Genomic DNA, 21,208 nt, shown 5'->3' with positions numbered 1-21,208 from the left:
AGATTGAAAGCGACAACACAGCGTCAGCGTCACCAACATTTTTCACTTACTGGCTGTATCCTTTTCATTTGTTTTCCTTATCTTACTCCCTTCCTCTGTACTACCACGCCGTTCACTACTCTTACTCATCTCCGTCCGATCATCCCGAACATATCGTAATATCCTCTCAGCTCAGAGATCCCCCCCCTGGACACGAAAGTAAAGTACCGCATACCTTCGACTCGAGTATTCAACGGTTGACTCACATCGCCTCAACCTCAACCCAATCATCCTTTCAGTCCATTCGACTTCTTTGACAACCATTCCATCTTTTACTGTATATCAGTAATATTCTCATCTTACCATACCCCATCGATCACAGCTTCAGAGGTACTCTACAATGCCTCTTCACTATCCTCAAGAACCCAATCATCCCACGGACTTGTCGATGCCGCCTCCGCCAGATAAGATCATACATGTCGATACTGCGCCCGTTCCCTCATCCTCCTCATCTCATACACATCATCCAGACGTCGCGGGTGTACTGAGGAGGAATCAAGCTTGCTTGCAATGTAGGAAGAGGAAGTTGGTGAGTCAACCCTGTTGAACACATATGAAAACCGTACTGATAAGACACGATTATGACAGAAATGCGATGCTGTACGTTATCAATTCCACATGGGTAGATTTCAACGGGAGAGATTCGCTCACACGTGTTATTATTACAGGCTCGACCCCATTGTGCGACTTGCGTCAGATCATATCGACATCTTCTGAGGACTTCCCCGAAAAGCAACCCAGTACTATGTTGTGATTACGATGAAGGGACGGGAAGTCACCACGAGGAAGGAGATAAGGGTCAGAAGTCCACGTCGAGCAAATCACCTGCTCGCAAGCAGGATCAGGGACCAGAGGATGAGGATGGAGGAGGGAAGAAGAAGAGGAAAGCAGGTGGAGAAGGGAAACGTAGGAAGAAGGACGAGGAGTTCGAAGAGGAAAGAGATAGGTTGACGAAGCAGATTGGTGAGTTATTCGTTCATCATTTAGATCGACGTCTGAGAAATGGGTCACTGATAATTGCTTGTAGAGGAACTCCAAGCTCAATTGAAGCAGAATCTCGACCCAACATCTCACAAACAGAAGCAACCTGCATCTTCAACCTTGAACCAGAATCCATCATTGCAAGAAACCTTGTCAGCACAATCTGCACCATCCCCAACGGCGTTTCTCGAGATGCTGTCCTCAGCCGCGTCAAATCAAGTACCCAACGCGTCGTCTAGCAACAACGCTGGAAAATCTTCGGGTCAGACGGCCAGTGCTAGCACACCATTTTGGTTGGGTCAAATGGATCGAGGTTCAATAGATGCTGCTAGTGGATTTAGACCAATGTTCATGTTTGATCAAAGTGGCCAGCAATCTGATGCCTCTGCCATCCGAGGTGATCCATCACCTGACGCTCAATCTCAAGAGTCTAGGAGGTCGAGTCTCCTCACACCTGGTGGTGGCGACTCATCTTCTCAAAGTCAGAATATTCTTTCGCCCGGAGGGATATTCAATTTTTCACCTGGACCCTCTACCAACCTCATGTCAAATTGGCCCCCTCCACCTGATCCCATCACAGGTAATATCGAGCCGAGCACAAAAGTGGACGGACCATGGAGAGCTGTCGAAACGATTGAAACTGTCTATGCCGCTAGTATGATAAATAACCAGAATCAAAATCAGGATCAACAAAGTTTCAGCCTAGATACGAATATGGAGACGGAGATCAATCTCGATGGTTTACAAGCTGGTTTGGACGCTGCGATGCAACAGCAATTGTTGATGGATCTTTTCTGGCCTGGCTGGCCAATAAATCTTCCAGAACCGAATGTCGTCAACGACCTGTGAGTTTACGTTCACAAAAGATCAACATGACTCGTTCCACTGACGCGACGCATTGACAGGATCGAAGCCTTCTTCGATCTCGTACCGAATTTACCAAGAGTGTTACATCGAGCCCGATTCTTATCGAGAATGGCTTTACCGCCCACCCATTCCAACTTCCCTCATCCTGCTCTGATCCACGCTGTGTGTGCCGCAGCGGCAGCTTGGTGTTCACCTGAGATATACGAAAAATCAACTAGGGGTAAAGGAAGGGACTTCTTTGATAGTAATGCCGGCGCAGGGATGTACGGGAATGATATACTAGAAGGAAAGGGATCAAAGGCCAACCTAACATTTGGTCTGAGACAAGCTAGTTTTGCTAAAGAAGCGGTTCAAGAAGGTCTGAATACCGGTAATAGGTTATTCGATGTGGTTAGAGCGATGGCAAGTCTTTTCTTTTTCTTGGGTTGACCAAAGCTGACAGGTGACTTCTTGCCATATAGATTATCCTATGTCGAGTATTCATTGATGACACCAGGTGAGCGTTATTCCCGCGACTTCTAATCATCCCTCCTAGCTGACAACTACTTCGCAGAATGTTGGAATGCTGGGCATATGGCGGTCTTGTTGCCCGAATGCTTCTGCCATTAGGATTGAACGTTCGATCAGCAGAACTCTCTCTCAAATCAGTTATGCTCCCGCCTCCTACGGATGCTCTTGAAAGGGAAGAGAGAAGAGCAGCAGTGTGGATGGCTTTCTACCACGACACTGTAAGTATAACAGTCTAGTCCTACATAATCGAAAGGGGTGACTGACAAGCAAATTGTAGATTGCTAGCTCTGCCAGTGGTTGGGGAACATCAATGTCGCTTGATGAACTTGTAAGTGTGACATTGCATTTTTGATCATTTGCCAAGGCTGAATCTTGTCTCCAAAGACCGTGCCATTACCGGTGCCCGTCAAAGACTTCGAAATGGGCTACGAACAGATGGATCCTAATCCTCAAGATTTAGAATCTCCAGATTTCTGGGTCAAACATCCCGTACCAGACTCTTTCGTTATGGTCATCAAAGGTAAATCAGCCGGGAGTCCATCTGCGATGAGGGAAAAGCGAAGCTAACATATCCTTTTTGACAGCCACTGTACTCATGAATAGAACGAACAAATTCGCTCGAAGGTGGAAGAACCGACATATGAGAGATAATGACGATTTCGACGGGCTGTACAAACCGGAATTCAGAGAGATTGCAAATGCCATTGCTTGTTTTCAGTTAGTCATCTTTACCTCACGGATGGTTGCATATTCGCTAACATTTATGGTCGCAGAATGAGCTTCCCGCCTATTATGAGAAATGTGGGTAAATTGACATCGAAGAGGAGACTTGACATCGATCTCATAGTAAGTTTCGGTGTACATTGTGTGAAGATAATACAAGACGTACTTAAGATGTCATCAGGCCGCTCAAATGCTACCACACGCTGCTATCATTTGTCTTCATGAACCCTTCGCGGATCTGAATGATCCAAGCGATCAAGCTGCTCGACGTATGTTAGGTGCTACACAGGCTATCGTGTCCATCGTACAGCAGCTCGCGAGTGTCTTTGGCGAAGGTGGTTCAAACTTTACTTCCGTGATGCACTCTTCCGCTTCAGTGTGAGTGGTCTTAGTCGCCCCTAAAGGTTGTCAGTTTCCAAGCTGATGGTGAAATCTCTAGGTGTCTGGTCACATCTGCGAGAACATCGCTGCTCTTCCTTCGACATGCTCTTAACATCGGTGATATGGCTGCGGCTCAACTTCATCGAACAGATTGCGAGATGATCCGGTGAGCACAAAAGTAATCAACCAGTTCGTATCTGCTGTTCGCTGACATCGCTGTGATCATAGTATGGCGTTGAGTCAATTCGGCTTGAAATTCAAGATTGGTCATCACCATTCGCAACTCATTGAATACTTCCTCGATCGAGCGACCAACCCAACATTTGAGAAGCTACAAGCTCACTATCCCGACCATCCTCGAAGCGGAGCGTAAGTCCTCCCTATGACAGCTGCGTTGTCCTTCACTTTATATACTGATGATGTGCAAATAGACCTGAACTTACACCAACCGCTAATTTCGGATTATGCGTATCCAACGCTCTGAACATCAAGAGAGGATTCTGGCGACTGCCCAAACAGTCTACTTCGACCGGTGCATCCCCTTTCGGATCAACTCCAGAAAGTATGGCAAGTAATAGTCACGCTTCTAGACCTCATGCTAGTTCCAGCTCGAGTGTCAGCCAACATTTTTCCGATCACGATTCACCGAAACATCCTTTGGAAACTCCTGGCCTGAGAGGTCAGACGCAACCACCCTTACATAGCAATGCAAGCGGCACGGAAGCTATGGATACTGATCCTGTCGATCACTTCAAAGATTTCACTCCTTGTGTACCTGCTCGACCTTCTGCGACTACATCAAAGAGCGATCAACAATCTACATTATCCGAAACGGGGTGATGCGATATGGCCCCGCCTCCCTCTGGTAAGAACACTTTCAACAAAGCGGATGGAAGGTCAGCCTCTCTCGATTCTAACAACAATAGTGGTGGACCTGGAAGCGGAGCGGCCTTTGATATCAGTTTACCTGGAATAACGCCAGTAACTCAAGAGATGATGGATAAAATCGCCAGTAGGGGAGTTCTAAGTGCCGATGGTCAATATCCAGTATGGATGAATACGAGTGAGAATGAATTACTCGCTGAAGCCCAAGCTCAAAAGGTGCTCCAACAGCAGCAGCAGCAATTGGGAGGATCAGAAAGTAGATTGAGCAAAGAAATGGAAGCTATCTACAGTACCATCTCTAAACCTGGTATGGGTCCCGGAGGTTTGATGCCTTTCTTGTCGGATGCGTTGGTCGAATCGATCGAATCTCAAAAACAACAACAACAACAACAACAATCAGGATCGGGACTAGGGTCGGGTAATCAGTCTGCCGCTCGAGGTGGTTTGAATACTAGTGGATTGGGGGGAGGCAGTGGGATAGGACAGACATTAAGTCCAGAGATCGCAAACAAATTTGGAAAGAAACAGACGATAGGTAAAGATGGACATTTACATGTTATTCATAATATGACTCAGGAACAACTTATGGCTGAGATTAATAAAGATGGAGGTTTACCTGGAGATGGACAGGTACGGTATAAAGAGGGTGAGAAAGAGTTTGGGAGAGTGGGGGACATGTTAAGAGGGATATATCAGTGAGAAACCAACGGGATGGAGATTTTGTATAACTAATATATAGAGTAGGATGAGTCAGGACAAGATAACACGTTACGTTTTACTCCTTTCTTATTCATTCGTTGATGGTCATTTTCGATTTATTGCTTTTACTTGAATCACCATTCTAATTTTGGAGTAATATTTTCGAAAGATTGATTTTTGGTCACACTCACTTTTCACATCTCACCTTTCACTGTTCTTGTATTGTACTATATTATAATGGTTATATGCTTTTGATTTTGGTTTTGACGTTGAGTTGATTTCGTATAATTTGGTCGTTCCATGTGAATGTATAGGATGTACTTTATACCTTGAACAATAATGACAAAGTATGTTTTCCTCTGAATGCAGAAAAATATAGTACAATGACAATGTATTCAATGCTCGTTCATGCATTCGCCTGATGAGGTCATTGATGGTCATTTGGAACAGATAACTTATGAATACATGCTATAAATCGTATTTACACTTCTACTACTGAAAAACTAAATATTATCAATAATCTAATAATACAGGTAGAAAGACGGATCAAAAGGAATAATAATCTATGATTGTCAATATGTCAAATGGGGGTAAAACAACTAACTCTATGAGTTTGATGATATATACAAAATTGTATTTTAATAGCAATGTACAAGTGATATACTATCGAAGGAAAGAATATGAAATGAGCAACGGGAATGGTAAAATATGAAATGTCCCGTTCAGATCAATATATGATTAAGCATTAAAGTAATCCCAATAACTTTGGTTCTCTAGATGGATCAAAATGTCTTTTCTCTTCTTTCCCTGTCCCACCACCTCCGCCATTGGCTGAACCATGTCCAATATCCGATCTGGGATTAGGTTTGAAACCATTCTGTTTCTGTGTGATACCACTAGTAGAAATATGAGAAGTAGTTTTACTTCTATTCAACTGTTTGTTAACCGTCAAAGGTAAATTACCTTCTTCTTTCTCGAAATGGTGATGAGGGATATTGGGAGTAGATTGAATCTGATTTTCCCTCTCTAGATTAGGTCTAGTACCTACAGCCGACGTCATTTGAAGGTTTGAGAAATGTTCTTTCCCGTTATGCGAACCTGATAATGGAGTAGAGGAGATAGGACTAGAAGATGCTGTTGAAGTGAAAGCAAATGGACGTGAGAGGGATAGACCGGATAGGAATGATGGTCTACGAGAGGAAGGTGGAGTTGGGAATACTAAGAAGTAGAAGTAGCATAAGAAACAAAAAATTAGCGTTTTGTTTTTCTACGGATGATAACATAGTATGAAGACAATCTGACTCACCATCACTCCCACTTCCGAAACTCATTCGTCTCTCTTCCGGCGACTCCCTCTCCTCCCTATCGAAGCTGTGCGTCCCACTTTCAAAAGACGATAACAACTGTTGTAATCTGTTTTCGAAATGGGTATGAACATGAGCATGATCGTGTCCATTAGCTGTATGAGGCGGTGTACCGCCCGGAGTCAATAGAGCAGAGTTGGAATCGATTTGAGCAGAGCCGAGGGATAGTTGACGGGGTTTGTTGGTTGTTGGGATTGGTCGAGACATCTTGCCTTGAGGTTGTATATATGACTGCACCGATTGGTAAATCGGAATGGATAGGTAGAGAGTATATAATAAATATCCTTGATATGGCTGTGGAGGTAAAGCGTTGTCAGCCTAATGGTGATGACGATGAAAAGAAGTGGCGTGAGATGATGCTTATGAGAATGATCGTCTTTATTGGGTTTAATCAAACGGATGCAATGGAGCAGCACCTGAAAGGAGTCATAGCGAAAATAGAAGAGCGAAAGGCAGAAAAACCAAAACCCGGTATGATCGGTTGAATGTTGGCTGTACTGTATGTTTGTGAAAAAAGGACTTGGAGTGAAAAAGAGTGATACAACACACAACATCTGATGCGCTATGTCCGTTTGATTTTTCCAAATCCCATCTATCGATCAGAGTAGAATCTATTCCTTTCATCCCATCGTAGTCGAGAGAACAAATGACAGATCCAACTCACATAGAATGTTCCTTTGTCTCTCAGAAACGATGCTCCGATCCGGCTTATCCTCTAAGATATGGTGATCCTTTCGATCTCTGCTATTACTCGTATCGTTCAACTTGGGTCACTTGAGCTGTAAATGTGATGTGGCGATGTACTATCGAACCGGATCGTAATGATGATTGTCTTTCTCTTTCTTAATGGTCAGAGTAGTGGTACAACTGTCGATCGTCAAGAGAGGAGTGAGAATACAACTATAGCTAACTTGCAGGTATGAAAAGACAATAACAAACCATTCCTCGCCGGTTTCAATCCGAGACCAACTCGTGTGAGGTGGAGTGCAGTGCAGGCTTCGGGGATCCGCGTCACGTGATCTATCCAAGGGAGTTTCGGATCTTTCGGAGCATCAGGTGGAATCACCATTTCAGGAAATGTCAAATACGTCATACTATGGGATGTGATGCGCTAGACGAATCAATCGTGTCGTATTGGATCACCACTTACCATCCTACTCGGTTTGTCTCGATATAGATACTCAGGTTCCCACATACATCTACATTGATCACAAGTACAAGAAACCACAACACCCACGCACACCACAATGTCCATCCTCAGACTTCAAGCTTCCCGATTACTCAGACCTGCTACTGGCCCCGCTGCTTCGGCTGGGGTGTGGAGCAGAGGATACGCTGCGAGCGTACACGGAAATGATCCCAAGGTGGGTACATTCTTCCCATTCTCCTGGTGTGGTATTCTGTATAAAGTATCGCTCTCTACATATGGACAACATTCCTTAGGCTTCTCAGCGTGAACGTGAAATATGGAGCATGTCACACCATTTTCGTCAAGTGTATAGACGCCAAAAGAAGATAAAACCTCTGTTTGGTAGAAATTTATTCGGCTGGCCTTCTCGCTTACACTTGATATTTTGTAGATCATCGAAGAGGAGAAACAACGAAATCTCAAAGGTCAACAAGATTCATCTTCTCCTCATAAGAACCATGCTCCTGGATGGAATGAACATCTCGCTGTGAGTGTTGGTTCTGTTCCTCTGACGTTCGGGTCTAGTCCTTCGACCTTTTGAGATTTGTATTATCTGTTCTGAAAAAGGATGAACGAGCTGACAGATATGGTGCACGAGCAGTCAAACTCCGAAGCTGCCGTCAAGGTGAGTCTTTGCGATGTCTCATGGGAACAATCCCTTGAGCTGACAGGGCTTTGTTCGTATCTTAGGCCGACCAGGCTGGACCAACTGGAAAACCAGGTAAAGATCTTCAAGATGCCACTGTTTCCCGTGAGTAGCCTAGGACTATCTTACAACTCGTGTACCATATGGAGAATTCAGCTGATCTACCCCGTTCATATGTCTTTTCCTGATCGATCCTCACCCCTTCGACACTAAACAGAAACTCACAAGAAACACCATGAGGAATCATCATCATTCAGCAAGACTACCGAAAGTGAAGATGATGTGCGTAGGTAAGATAGACACGATTTGCTGGGATTGCAGATCGCGCTGATATATTTTTTGCTTGCTTGCAATTTCAGGTAAGAGCTGATGCCGGTCCAGGACCGAGAAGATAGATTGGTATAGCATAGTATAAAAGGGGGGGAATCGCATATATGATCAAGCCATTAGGAAAGGAATGAAGTAATTTATATGTTCATAAGGAATTTGAAAAGTGTAGTAGTCAATATGTCGAAACCATGCAAAGAACTCGCACTAATACCAATTGGACCATGATTTGACGGACGGCACGGTGATTGTATCCCTAGTCCTTGACTTGGTACAATGCGCGGCCACAAGGCGACAGGAGCATTCAACCGGGTCAAGGTACTTAGAGCTCCAGATAGAGAAACATATTAGACCGCTTGGCTCACCCTGTCACATGGACATCTACTCTGTGCATGTGAGATCTGAATTCACAGCTGGAATTAAGCTTTTTTCGTCCCATTGATTCACAAAAGCCGCCTTATGCACCCGGCTAATGCACATGCATGGATAACCGGTAGCAAACAGAGGTCGACGAATCAACACTCTCTCTATTCATAATTTCATGTCCACCTATCTCATCCCTCCTTCGTCTGCATTCGTCTCACAGGAATCAAGCATAGTCAAGCATCCTACACCTCTTCTGATATCGCACTGAACATAATGACAACTCAAGAGCAAGCCCTCAAACCTCTCACTCGAGATGAAGTGTCCAAGGTGAGTCCCCCCTCACAGCTTTGCCGCTTCGTCCGGCAATAGAGCGAGATCAAGCTGATTCTGATAACTATGATGGCTTTAGCACAACAAAGCTGACGATCTGTGGATCATCGTCGACTCGATCGTATATGATCTATCAAAGTTCGGTAAATTGCATCCAGGTGGTATTGGAGTATTGTTAGATGAGGAAGTTGGTATGTCTGACTGATCCCAATCGGTTAACCGGCAAGATCCTTCGTGGTGAGCTGTAAGCTGATAGATTTCGGTGGAACAGCTGGTCAAGATGCTACCACAGTATTCTACGGACTGTAAGCTGCCCCCTGACTCCCTCTTTCTTCGTGCAGTGATCGCAAGCTGACAATGTGGGTCCGCCGATGGATAGCCATCGATCTGAAATCTTGTTGAAACCACAATATCAAAGATTGAAGATTGGTCAGATCGAAGGTGAAAAACCTTTGATCAAACATATGCAACCTGGTGATATCTCTAGAGTGTGTCATATCTTAAATCTTTCTGCACTAAGAAGAAAGCTAATTTAGATTTGTTCGATCGGATAGGTACCATATGGTGAACCTACTTGGTTGACACCCGAATTCAAATCACCTTATTACAAAGATTCACATCGGGCTTTACAAAAAGGTTAGTTCACTCTGACTGAGCTGGGAGATGATCTCATTGCATAAGCTGAAGCTGATGTGACATACATATGAATAGCTATGCGTAAATTCGTCGATGAGGTGATTTACCCCGATGCTCAAGCTTGCGAAGAGTCAGGCAAGAGGGCAAGTAAAGAAGTTTTGGAAGCTATGGCGTCAGTTGACAGGTTCACTGTGACAATACGAAAGCCAACTGACTCTATTGCTCTGGGTCTAGCAAAATGAACCTTAATGCTATGCGATTGGGTCCTGGTAAACATCTTCATGGAAGGGAATTGTTTGGTGGTGTAGTCAAAGGAGAAGAATTCGATTATTTCCAGTGAGTTATCTTCCTATCCATGAGTACCTCTTCAAGCTCAATCGAGACATCTCTCCCTTTGACAATGAGCTGATTCCTCGATGTTATGCCACAGCGAGCTCGTTCTCAACCAGGAGATCGCACGAATGGGCGCAAGAGGTTACGGTGACGGTCTCAACGCCGGTATGGTCATTGGACTACCTCCAGTCCTCAACTTCGCTCAAGAACCATTACGATCCAAAGTCATCGAAGAAGTGTTCAGCGGACAAAAGGTACATACACCTTTCAGCTACTCAATACATCATCAAAGATCTCCAGCTGATGCCATGCATCTGAGGCAATAGGTCATCTCATTGGCCATCTCCGAAGCGTTCGCGGGATCAGACGTAGCCAATCTCAAGACTACGGCTGTCAAGAGCGAAGATGGCAAATACTGGACTATTAATGGTACCAAAAAGTGGATATCGGGTGGTATGCACTCTGACTACTTTGTGAGTTGTCAGCTAGTAGAAAGGGAGTATTGTAGCTCACACATACGAATCATAGACTGTCGGTGCTAAGGTGAATCACAACTGATCTTGCAGTCTCACCGATATAACTCGCTGACATGACTAATGATATAGACCGAGGGAGGTCTCACTGCGTTCCTCGTACCTCGAGGCGAAGGTGTGGAAACCAAGCAAATCAAGACTTCCTATTCTACTGCTGCCGGTACTGCTTACATCACTTTCGATAATGTCAAGGTCCCTGCTGAGAACATGCTTGGTCCCGAAGATGGTGGTTTGTTGGTGATCTTGTCAAATTTCAATGTGAGTATTCTCAGCTGGAGAGTCGACTCCTGAGCATCGGAGCTGAAAGCTGGAGCTGATGTTTCGCACACAGCACGAAAGATGGGTTATGTGCTGCGCGAGTGCTCGAAGCTCAAGAATGGTCGTTGAAGAATGTCTTAAGTGGGCCGCTCAGAGACAAGTCTTCGGGAGACCTTTGCTCGCCCAGGCTGTCATCCGAGCCAAGTGAGTGCTAATACATATTCCATACACGACATGTCATTATATGTTGACTATGATTGATGTTAGATTCGCGGCCATGATCGCTAAGATCGAAGCTATCCAGGCTTGGCTCGAAAGTGTCACTTACCAAATGAACAATATGACTTACAAGGAACAATCCAGGAACCTTGCTGGGTAAGTCGACTCTAGAAGATACATCTTGAGTCGTTTCGTACATCGAAGCTCACATTAGAGGTGATTTGCGATTTTATAGTCAAATCGCTTTCTTAAAAATGCAATCTACACGATTCGCCGGTGAGATCGCCGATGACGCCGTCAACATCTTTGGTGGTAGAGGATTGACCAAGACTGGGATGGGTAAATTCATCGAACTGTTCCAAAGAACTCAGAAATTCGATGCTATCTTAGGTGGAGCTGAGGAAGTTTTAGGTGATTTGGGTGTCAGACAAGCGTAAGTATTTTGTTCTCTGCGAACCGAAACGCAGGTTAGCTGATACGCGAGATTGATATTGCGGTGATTAGGATGCGAAAGATGCCTAAGGACGTTCGATTGTAGTCAAGGCCTCGATACTCGTGCGTAATGGGCATTGGGCATTGGACTGTAAGGTGTTAATTGAGAAGAGAGATGAATGAATTGTATTGCAGATTGACGTTGTCTGATCTATCGTATCCTTTCCCAGTCATGTTGTCTATGTATCGTGTAGCTTCTGAGAGACAGGAGACAAATGGCTTCGGCGAATCGTGAGAAATTACAATAATGTGAGAATTATCAATCTGCAAGGTCGAGTTAATGCAGTACTCGTACATCCCAAAAATCTCTCATCTCGCTTGGACAACCATTGCAATCTTTTTCGTTGATCTTCACTCGACATCGAGCCCAAGTGCGATCTAAGCATGTTGATTGGACAGTCTCAAGAGGTCCTAAGCTTCTGAAATGTAAGCATTACTGGTCCGGTTCACACAAAAACAAAGATTAACACAATCGAATAAACAAAAAAAACTTATCGGCACAAAAACGTCTTCTTCTCATTCATCCTCCATTTCTTTCCATATTTTCAGAACTGAAATGAATTCTTCCTTCCACTTTTCTATGAAAGATTGAATCTAACGTGTGAGAGAGAGTAAGAATGTCGGAAATTGCCATGACAGAGGCTCGAACTCTGGGCTAGGGATTACACCTTTACATATCAAGGCTCACAGTTCTGGATGTGTTGCTATGAGACCCTTGCTTTAACCAACTAAGCGATCGCGGCTTTTTTTCCTTCCTACTTTTTTGCGCTGTTTCGCCGAGTTTCTGTAGGGATCTATAGTTTTAGTCTGGTCAGCTTGTGGCCTGTGCCTCTCAGAATTCTAGTAGAATGGGTACTGTGCTGTGCTGCAACCGAGTCTGTATTGTATTGGAATAGCAGGACGCATTCTGGGAATTTGTACGGAACAGTGGGAAAAGCAACCGAGTGCACGAGATCAGGTGCTCAGGTGTCAACGTGCCGCCGGGACATTGCGCTTCACAAATTAAAAAACTCGGTTAAACGACATGTGCTCTGCTGCCTAATCATTTCCAACGGACCCGCAACGTCATTGGCGTAAATCTTCCAACTAGCGTCTTGAGCCCCATTCAACTAATGAGAGTCTAAATGAAGATGCTGGTTAGGGCACCATGCGGGCGGGTCTCTCGCACGTAACATTTCTTCAGATCAATGTCTGGGACATTACCCATCATAGGAGGGGCCTCAACCGATGTATTCGGCATTTGAGTCACAAAGTAGCCAACTATGATATCACCTAGCTTGATTCCTACATCATTTAGTCTCCTCATTTACATCCGGGGCTGTAGCATCGTGCAAACGAGAGGGGCTACATGAGGAGAAGCGAGATGGTACGTACTCGGATAGATGCTCCGATCTGGTCTTATTTCATCAACCCGGGTAAAGCAATAACATGAATTTTGGATGGCCCCTTCCCTTTTTCTCTGACGATATATATTGCTGAACACTGATTACCTGATGAATCTTGTTCTTACTGACTGTTCATCTATCTGAAGATCCCCCACCAAGTTGTATATAATATATCTTTGTATTGTACAAACCCTGTCACGGAAACTTCTCCTGAATTAGCTTGACCCAATTTCGAAAATACAGAATGTCTTCCGATCAATCAGCAGTTGAGGCTGGAGCGCCAAATCAGAAATGGACGAGTGACCGTCCAGCTGATTCTGGATTCAACACTTCTCAGACAGACGAAGCACCCGTCCCCTCGAAAGGTCGAAGATTCGGTAGCATGGAATCAGACAATGCTACGTTGGTAGCGGAAGTAGATACACATTATGCGGCTCAGCTGAAACCTTCGAGGGTATCTGGAAAATGGTTAACCTATATGGTGGGTAATGTATCCATCTGCAAAATCATGTAGCGGAAACGCGAGAAGGATAGAAAGAAGCCGACTGACAAACTTCTGAAACGATCGAATAGGTTACTTTCGTCGCTGGAACCGGGTTTACTCTGTTTGGATATGATCGTAAGTACCAGTCCTATCTCTTTGACTGAGGCCGTGACTGATTGACGATGCTTCTTGACATAGAGGGAGTTTTGAGTTCCCTTTTGACCCTACCTTCGTTCGAGGCGCAATTCCCTCAAACAGCGAATGCGTTCGCCGATAGTCATCGAGCTGCTCTTCAATCATTCATGGTTGCTATTTGTGAGTTTCTTTTTCGGTGCGTACCATACAAACTCACAGGCTGACTCACTGCAATGGAAGACGAACTTGGTTGTATGGCTGGAGCACTATCTAATTTATGGGTAGGAGATCGACTCGGTAGACGACATACCATTTCCTTGTGAGTTTCTTTTCATCAAGGACTTTGCCAAATGCGCTCGCTTTATTGATATTGGACTCAAGGGGCGGTATAATCATGATCATCGGCGCGATACTTCAAACTGCGGCTGTAGACTACGCCATGATGCTAGTCGCCCGTGTGATCACGGGTGTAGGAAATGGTTTACTCACCTCCACGGTACCAGCCTATCAATCTGAATGTGCTAAACCTCACCGAAGAGGTCAATTGGTGCTCATCGAAGGATCTCTGATCACTTTCGGAATCATGATGTCGTATTGGATTGATCTTGGCTTCTACTTCACCACCGGCTCGATCTCTTGGAGATTTCCCATCGCATTCCAAATCTTATTGGCATTGATCATGATAGTCTTCATGGTAAGTAAACCTTCTTGTGGTCATGTAACCTCTGCGCTAAATGTGTCACTCATTATCAGTACGCTTTCAAATTACCCGAATCGCCAAGATGGTTAGCCGCCAAGGGAAAATATGCCGAATCACTTGCTGTATTGGCAGCTTTGGAAAATACCTCGGTAGACGACAAAAAGGTCATTGCAACGTTTAACGGTATCTGCGATGCTATCGCAGCCGAGTCTCAAGGTGGATTCGGGTTCAAGGAGTTGTTATATAATGGCCCAACTCAGAATCTGAGAAGAACATTACTAGGTGTGGTGGCTCAGTGTTTCCAACAAATTTGTGGTATAAAGTAAGCTCGTCTCCTAGCTTGTGATTGAAATTTGAGGGCTATGTTGCCGACTTGGTCAAACAGTCTGATTACATACTACTTGACATCAGTTTTGACTGATCTCGGACTCGGTCCCGAGATGTCTCGTATCATCTCAGGCGTGAATGGTACCTGTTATTTCCTGACTTCGTGAGTTTACCCTCCCAACTCCAATCTTGCTAGCTTACATAAACCACCCCAACGTAGGATCGGTGCTCTGTTTGTCATTGAGCGAATTGGCCGAAGACCCTTGATGTTCTGGATGGCCGTGGCTCAAGCTATAACCATGGCAGTCCTTGCAGGTTTATACGATATTGCGAAGCAACAAAACAAAGCAGCTCAAGTGATTTCAGTGCTTTGTCTATTTTTATTCAATACATGGTTCTCGATTGGCTGGCTCGGTATTACATGGTTGTATCCTGCCGAAGTCACACCATTAAGGATCCGAGCTCCCGCTAATGCTTTATCAACCGCTTCAAATTGGATATTCAACTTTATGGTATGTTACATGCACGATCACTTGCGCTGGAACTTGCACTAATATAAGTATGATAAACAGGTGGTCATGGCTACAGCACCGATGTTCGCTAATATCGGTTGGGGTACATACTGTCTCTTTGCAGTGGTCAACGGCATTATCATCTGCCCATGCGTATGGTTTTTCTTCCCCGAAACCAAGAAATACTCTTTAGAAGAGATAGATGTAGTCTTTGCTTTGGGACACAGAGAAAACAAATCTCCCGTTTGGTTCTCTTTGAGACCTGAAGAGATTCCCCCTGCTGGTTCGAGAGAGGCTGAACATATTTTGGGGAAAAGCGGCCCTGCACACCCTGATATGTCTGAAAAGGCAGAAAGGGGTCATAGAGGCATGAGCAGAATTATCAAGGAGGAGAAGGGTAAACCTACTTCTCAACACAACGAGTTTGCGGCGAAGAAGGTATAAATCATGATAATCATTTCGATACAATGGACTATCTCAGACTTTATACAGTGATAAAATACCAAGATGTAATGCATCATATTGATCCCATACACTGGTTCGCGTCGAGTAGCATCAGGACCTGTATTTGTTGAAAATGTAGACGCCTCCCCTCCATTCCCAGCTAGATAATTCGATATTTTTGATATTCTGCCATTTGTACATCGGATAGCTGCTCAATAATGTGACCTTCCAATCGCTGATCACCAACAGATCGATTCAGGTTACATCAGCCTCATTCTGAGTAAAGCCGGTGTATTCATTCCCCTTGACCTCAGCCTAGTCTAACCCCAAAAAAGAGCCCGAATCCTTTGCGGTTTCTGTGAGACTATCAGCATCAAGCCTCTGAGACTGCTGGCACAAGATGAAGACTACACTCCTTTTTCCCGTTCTCGGCTCCCAAGGTGAGGAGATGGGCAGCATCGCTCACGAGCAGTGTTTGAGGTTGTGACCTTCAGACCCAATCTTTCAGTTTTAGCGGTCAGTAAGTCTTGAATACGATCTTGCGAATTTGCGCTATTGCTCTTCCTCTCCAATTGATCTTTATGATCGTTGCGAGGTCTCCCAAACCAAGTTGGACCTTGTCTAGCCTGGTTATACCATCTTCGTCTTGGACATGTACAGCAAAGGAGCCCGAGAGCCCCATTATTAGGCGCCAGTGTGGCGGAAAATGCTTCGCAAGATATGTTAACAATTTCGACAGTGACACGGTGCTTGATATGCGACCTCCCATGACAGTTGCGACACCGCAATAAGAGAAGGCTGCATAAGTGTTGGGCAGTCGCTTGATCGGGTGTATCAATCGGTGCTTTGCTCGAAGTATGACACCGTATCATCGCGGAGGGTCGTCCCAACCCAGAAGCATAAGGGTGAATTGCTTCGTTTGAAAGGAGATTGAGAGGTAGTGGTTCAACATTTCCTTTTTCACTCAAGATATCGAGGCAGAAGAGTCTGTACAATGGAACTGTAATACATTTCACTGTGCCTGCGCTGCTGACCTATGTCACATTCAACCTTTACTATATAGCCTATACTAGTTCACTAGACACGGGAAATAGATCACCAATCGAGTTGACATCTGATGAATGACTTGACTCCCCATGACCCCAGCTCTTCTTTGAGACAATCCCAGCTTCGTCATTTTCGCAGTTGCCTATGACACTACCGTCCCCTCCACTGGTATAAGCATTCCAAGTAGTATCTCCGCTCTTATACAAATCCACGTTTCCTCTACCACATGAGCCATACATAGTGACCGTTTCCGGGTAAGTCTCGTATAGATACTCAAGACCAGGGGCATTGATGTCCCCCTTGTTGCAATCGTCGAACGGTTCGCATTCGCTCACACCACCATCGTCAACCACCCATTGTGGGTATTGATTATCGTTGACTGTGGCCCCGTCGCCTAAAGCGATTTGATTGCCTACGACTATCCAGTATTGTCTGGCTTGGGCTTGAATCATAGCGCAGCCGAGACCAAGGAGGGCGATCGTGGTCTTCATTGTGTAGAGTGGACGAGTTCGCGTATTTCGTATAATAGGTTGGAGCTCTAAGTTGTAACTGCATATCAACTAATTAGCTTGCAGTGGGTATACGCTTGCCTCAAGAGACATACAGTCAAATCTTCGGGTCGAGGTTTACACTGTTACAGTATATTGGGAGGGTATCGCAGCGGGCTGAGGCTCTGGATAAAGATGAGATAAGATTGGATGTGAAATTCATATGATACCCAAAACTCAAGCGATTAGGCCTACACTTTATATACCTGTACAACCGGACATACCCTTGTGCTCATGGACATACTCTCGAGTACATATAGGGGCCTCTCCGAGACATCTACGTCACAACGGGTATGCATTCCTCACATCGTCCTTCATTCTCTTTCAATGTCTTGGTCTTCGTTGCCCTTCTTCCTCCTTATATCATGCTCCTTGAGACATGTCAATTGCTTTCCGTAAGTCAAGTCAGTAAGGTTCGTTCTCGGCCGACAGATAATGTAATCTTTACTGCATCCACAGATGGACCCGCCATGATAGGCCGCGACTTAGCCCTCCCTACTCTCAGGGCACTCATTAAGCGTTTGTACCCCAATGCTTGGCATTGTCAAAATGATACGATGACATCCCGGAGAGCGCTAAACACGTCACATTTGATAAGGTGCATGTACCTCATGGCAGGATCCATCGCGGAAGTTACTGTGTAGCTTTTGTGTAACACAGTGTGATGCATACGTTGTCAATGGGCTCCACAACTTCACAATGCTGCAGGTCACAACCAAATACCTGCGATATCGGAGGACCGATCAGGTGACACACAGGGTTCCAGACTTCCTTCACCCCTCACTAGCCTGAAGGAGGTGAAAGCCACCTTGTCATATGTGAGGTATCAACGGTGACCTGAATATATTCACCGAGGTTATCTACCATTTCTGATGCACCGCATGACGCAAGTCATGGTTGAGTTTACCCCTGGGATGCGATCAAGAGTCTCGAGCTCTTCTCAACTAAGTAAGAAACGAAAATTGCGGGGGATTTCGTGCCTACTACGAGTGAGGCTAACAGAGTAATATCCGGTGTTAGTGTATTTTGGACCCCGTTTGAGTGTCAAACTGTATCTACATTGATCCAACGGGGAATTATGGTTATCTAGGAACAATTGATTGGATATCCAATAGATACGATACAACGATGAGGAAGTGCCAGTGGGATAAAGTCAGAACTTCCTACAGATATTTCACCTACAGCTTCAGACCCACAATCTGAGCTCGAGACACGGGTAGCTCCATGTGCATCCCCCGTACGATCGAAACGAATGTTTGATATGATCCAGGTAACGTTCACTTCAAGACCATTTGCTGAATATGTCATGTCAAGAACTCCTCAACCTCCGAAACCTGGGAAAACTTGTGAAGCATCTATCTGCGACCTGGATGATATTCCATGACGTCGCGTGCTGCTGTCGATGCTGGGATAAGAAATTCAACTGAACGCAGTTTGGATAGTGCTATAAGCGCCGCTCTCGGGCGCACGAAGATCCTCACAGATGGAATCATTCCAGAAAGATACAAAAGAGGAGGCCGAAGACGAGATTTCGTAATTTCAATCAATTGCTACGCTGTATCAAGAAAAGGATCTTCCAATGGACACTCGTCGCCTTTTAGGAAAGAAGGCTCTTCGACATTACATGCAATAATCGGCAGGACTGGGGTTATTCAGAAGGAAACCTCATTTCCATATGCGCTTGGTACACCATTGAGAGTGAAACCGACTATCACCGTACTGACTCCATCAACTTCTCCATCATTCATCGGATTCTAGAACCGCTCAACCCCCATATCAAATCGAAAGACACTATTTGCCCTCCTACTTCTTTCTCTATGCTGTCCCGCTTGGGTTGTTGTAAGGATATAGCATATTCTGCTTGGAGTCTGAGCTGTGCGTTGGGAATTTCATAGTTTGGGTTGACGTGAAATACTGTATCAAGAGGAGATAGGAGGGTGTAGAGAGTGAATGTCGACTATACATGTCCAAGAGCGGGGTCTTGTCTTGTGTTCCTTCTTGGTGACGAGATCAGTCCATCTTCTGATTAACATTAACTTCTGATGTTTGATGCGGTATCAATTGACATCATCCATTCACTCGTATATGAAGGATCATCTAGTCTGTGATCATCTTCTCAGGGCTGAGGATATCGTCCCTACACGCTTGTGTTGCGACTATCCGAAGAGTGCAGGAAAAAGGACGCAATCTTGGATTTTGGATAAACAACCACAAAATGAAACAAGACCCTGACGCGTGCACGAGCTCAGGTACGAAGGGAAGGAACCGAATAATTGGAATGCCCCGGATACTACCCGGATGTAAAGTGGTGGCGGCGATCTTTATGTTCGCAGCACGGAAAGATCCTCATGGTTCAAATTGTTTGAGTTATTCTTATTGTGCTTGCATTCAAGCTCCAATACTATAAACCAAAACCAAAACAGAGACAAAGACAACGATCTTTGAATTGTATGCATTTGGCTAAGAGCAATGTTTAAATAGACACAGTGAATCCAACGGAGCTTGTTGTACCGTACCGGATTCCCAACTTTTTCTTTTGTATTGATGATCATCGGATGGCGTCTCAGGGAACAGACGGGCCTCCCGCAATGCATCTCAGCCAAAAGACAAGTAGCTTCTCTTGTCTTTGTTTGTGTTTCTGTGTACCTTATCTCGTGGCCGGAGCCGAATAGTAGAAAACCCTGTAAGACCAAAATGTCGCTCGAAAGGTTAACAGAGCACAGCGCAGTATGAGATATTGTAGTCCGATTCTTATATATATATTTATATATATATATGTATGTAACCATGCAAAGCCTTCAAATATCCACTGTATCTTAAGTATTGCTCTTGTTCGAAAAACGAAAGAAAAAAGGAATCAACCGCATTGCAAAAGTCCAAGACCACAGAGGAGATGAAGATGCGATTCTATTCTCTTTTACTCATCGTTATCAGCACCTGCGCCTTCGCGAGCTCATATGAAGCAGAAGAAGATTTGGCCCCTGCGTCACCCCAGCCCGTCTCGCGAGCGGCCTTGTCATCGAGACAGGCCAATCGAAAAGAATTACAAGCTCGAATCAAGTATCCCGATTTGTTCAGAAAGAGAGATGATGGAGCGAGCACTTCACCGACCTCTGATTGCGCGACGGCCACATCAACAGTGAGAAAGAGGGGTATAGCGTACAATGATTTTGAGGTGGTTCTAGGTCCTCAGCATATGGCTGAATTTCTACTGAATGGTGGACAATTCGATTGGTGAGTCTGAGGTCGATAACCTGGCTATTTGCTTCACACTTTCATATCCAATTTCCGGCTCATGGTGTAAATCAACTGACTCATCTATGTTTTAACTCATCTAGGCCAAACGGTACTTCTTACACGGATGATCACTACATTGCGAGATTCAACACTCCATCGGATCACAAAGGATGGTACCATCATACCTATAATGTCGTCAAGAATGCAGTAGGTGACAAGTTGTTCGAAGCTTCCATCCCTCGTTATAAGAAATGGAAAGCGGGTTTGAAACATAATGAAATAATACATCTTTCCCCAAAGTGAGCACAGATACTTCTTATCGTTCAATCCATCCGAATACGATTGAGTGCACTGGTACACTGGTATACTGACCATCAACTTGTACTATGTTTATCATAGCACCGCAATCCGCTCACAGAATATAGATAAATTAGAAAAGACACTATTGGATAATCCAGAATTCAAAGAAATCCAAGTCAATGGATTTAGAATCAGTAGAAGGTTTTTTGAAGCTGCCAACGCATATTAAGTAGCATGAACAATATACAGTACATATAATTTAACTTTCTGGTCGCTGTATGCTTCTTTATTTCACATCATGGGTTCAAGGA

General features: G+C 44.7%; 8 protein-coding genes across 8 annotated transcripts; 6 read left to right on the top strand and 2 right to left on the bottom strand.

The window, feature by feature from the left end:
- Positions 1-379: 379 nt before the first annotated feature.
- Positions 380-4,341, top strand: I203_108081 (uncharacterized protein; the record flags this gene model as incomplete). Its single annotated transcript, XM_065518320.1, has 14 exons — positions 380-568; positions 708-1,002; positions 1,067-1,865; positions 1,926-2,289; positions 2,349-2,383; positions 2,441-2,615; positions 2,675-2,725; positions 2,782-2,917; positions 2,982-3,114; positions 3,171-3,243; positions 3,302-3,498; positions 3,560-3,667; positions 3,730-3,870; positions 3,933-4,341. The coding sequence occupies 14 exons, from the start codon at positions 380-382 to the stop codon at positions 4,339-4,341; spliced, it is 3,105 nt and encodes a 1,034-aa protein (XP_065372685.1).
- Positions 4,342-4,494: 153 nt separating this feature from the next.
- On the top strand, positions 4,495-5,085 carry I203_108080 (uncharacterized protein; the record flags this gene model as incomplete). Its single annotated transcript, XM_019148259.2, has 1 exon — positions 4,495-5,085. The coding sequence occupies one exon, from the start codon at positions 4,495-4,497 to the stop codon at positions 5,083-5,085; it is 591 nt and encodes a 196-aa protein (XP_019002492.2).
- A 745-nt stretch (positions 5,086-5,830) lies between these two features.
- Positions 5,831-6,656, bottom strand: I203_108079 (uncharacterized protein; the record flags this gene model as incomplete). The annotated part of the gene is made up of 2 exons (XM_019148258.1): positions 5,831-6,303; positions 6,392-6,656. The coding sequence occupies 2 exons, from the start codon at positions 6,654-6,656 to the stop codon at positions 5,831-5,833; spliced, it is 738 nt and encodes a 245-aa protein (XP_019002491.1).
- Positions 6,657-7,696: 1,040 nt separating this feature from the next.
- I203_108078 (uncharacterized protein) lies at positions 7,697-8,679 on the top strand (the record flags this gene model as incomplete). The annotated part of the gene is made up of 6 exons (XM_019148257.1): positions 7,697-7,813; positions 8,030-8,125; positions 8,240-8,263; positions 8,329-8,389; positions 8,502-8,566; positions 8,644-8,679. 6 exons carry the CDS (start codon positions 7,697-7,699, stop codon positions 8,677-8,679), a joined length of 399 nt encoding a protein of 132 aa, XP_019002490.1.
- Positions 8,680-9,250: 571 nt separating this feature from the next.
- On the top strand, positions 9,251-11,824 carry I203_108077 (uncharacterized protein; the record flags this gene model as incomplete). Its single annotated transcript, XM_065518319.1, has 15 exons — positions 9,251-9,304; positions 9,387-9,498; positions 9,579-9,612; positions 9,687-9,795; positions 9,862-9,943; positions 10,019-10,115; positions 10,178-10,279; positions 10,374-10,530; positions 10,603-10,749; positions 10,805-10,819; positions 10,882-11,067; positions 11,141-11,271; positions 11,335-11,442; positions 11,522-11,719; positions 11,791-11,824. The coding sequence occupies 15 exons, from the start codon at positions 9,251-9,253 to the stop codon at positions 11,822-11,824; spliced, it is 1,566 nt and encodes a 521-aa protein (XP_065372684.1).
- Positions 11,825-13,407: 1,583 nt separating this feature from the next.
- On the top strand, positions 13,408-15,765 carry I203_108076 (uncharacterized protein; the record flags this gene model as incomplete). The annotated part of the gene is made up of 9 exons (XM_019148255.1): positions 13,408-13,644; positions 13,737-13,782; positions 13,846-13,962; positions 14,023-14,101; positions 14,164-14,476; positions 14,536-14,804; positions 14,868-14,972; positions 15,030-15,321; positions 15,382-15,765. 9 exons carry the CDS (start codon positions 13,408-13,410, stop codon positions 15,763-15,765), a joined length of 1,842 nt encoding a protein of 613 aa, XP_019002488.1.
- A 1,064-nt stretch (positions 15,766-16,829) lies between these two features.
- On the bottom strand, positions 16,830-17,303 carry I203_108075 (uncharacterized protein; the record flags this gene model as incomplete). The annotated part of the gene is made up of 1 exon (XM_019148254.1): positions 16,830-17,303. The coding sequence occupies one exon, from the start codon at positions 17,301-17,303 to the stop codon at positions 16,830-16,832; it is 474 nt and encodes a 157-aa protein (XP_019002487.1).
- A 2,956-nt stretch (positions 17,304-20,259) lies between these two features.
- On the top strand, positions 20,260-21,126 carry I203_108074 (uncharacterized protein; the record flags this gene model as incomplete). Its single annotated transcript, XM_019148253.1, has 3 exons — positions 20,260-20,594; positions 20,699-20,896; positions 20,997-21,126. The coding sequence occupies 3 exons, from the start codon at positions 20,260-20,262 to the stop codon at positions 21,124-21,126; spliced, it is 663 nt and encodes a 220-aa protein (XP_019002486.1).
- Positions 21,127-21,208: the final 82 nt, after the last annotated feature.

Source organism: Kwoniella mangroviensis, chromosome 3 (genome assembly GCF_000507465.2).
Source record: "Kwoniella mangroviensis CBS 8507 chromosome 3, whole genome shotgun sequence".
NCBI classification, from domain to species: Eukaryota; Fungi; Basidiomycota; class Tremellomycetes; order Tremellales; family Cryptococcaceae; genus Kwoniella; species Kwoniella mangrovensis.
The sequence above is the reverse complement of the archived record's forward strand: the minus strand, read 5'-3'. Positions and strand labels throughout refer to the sequence as shown.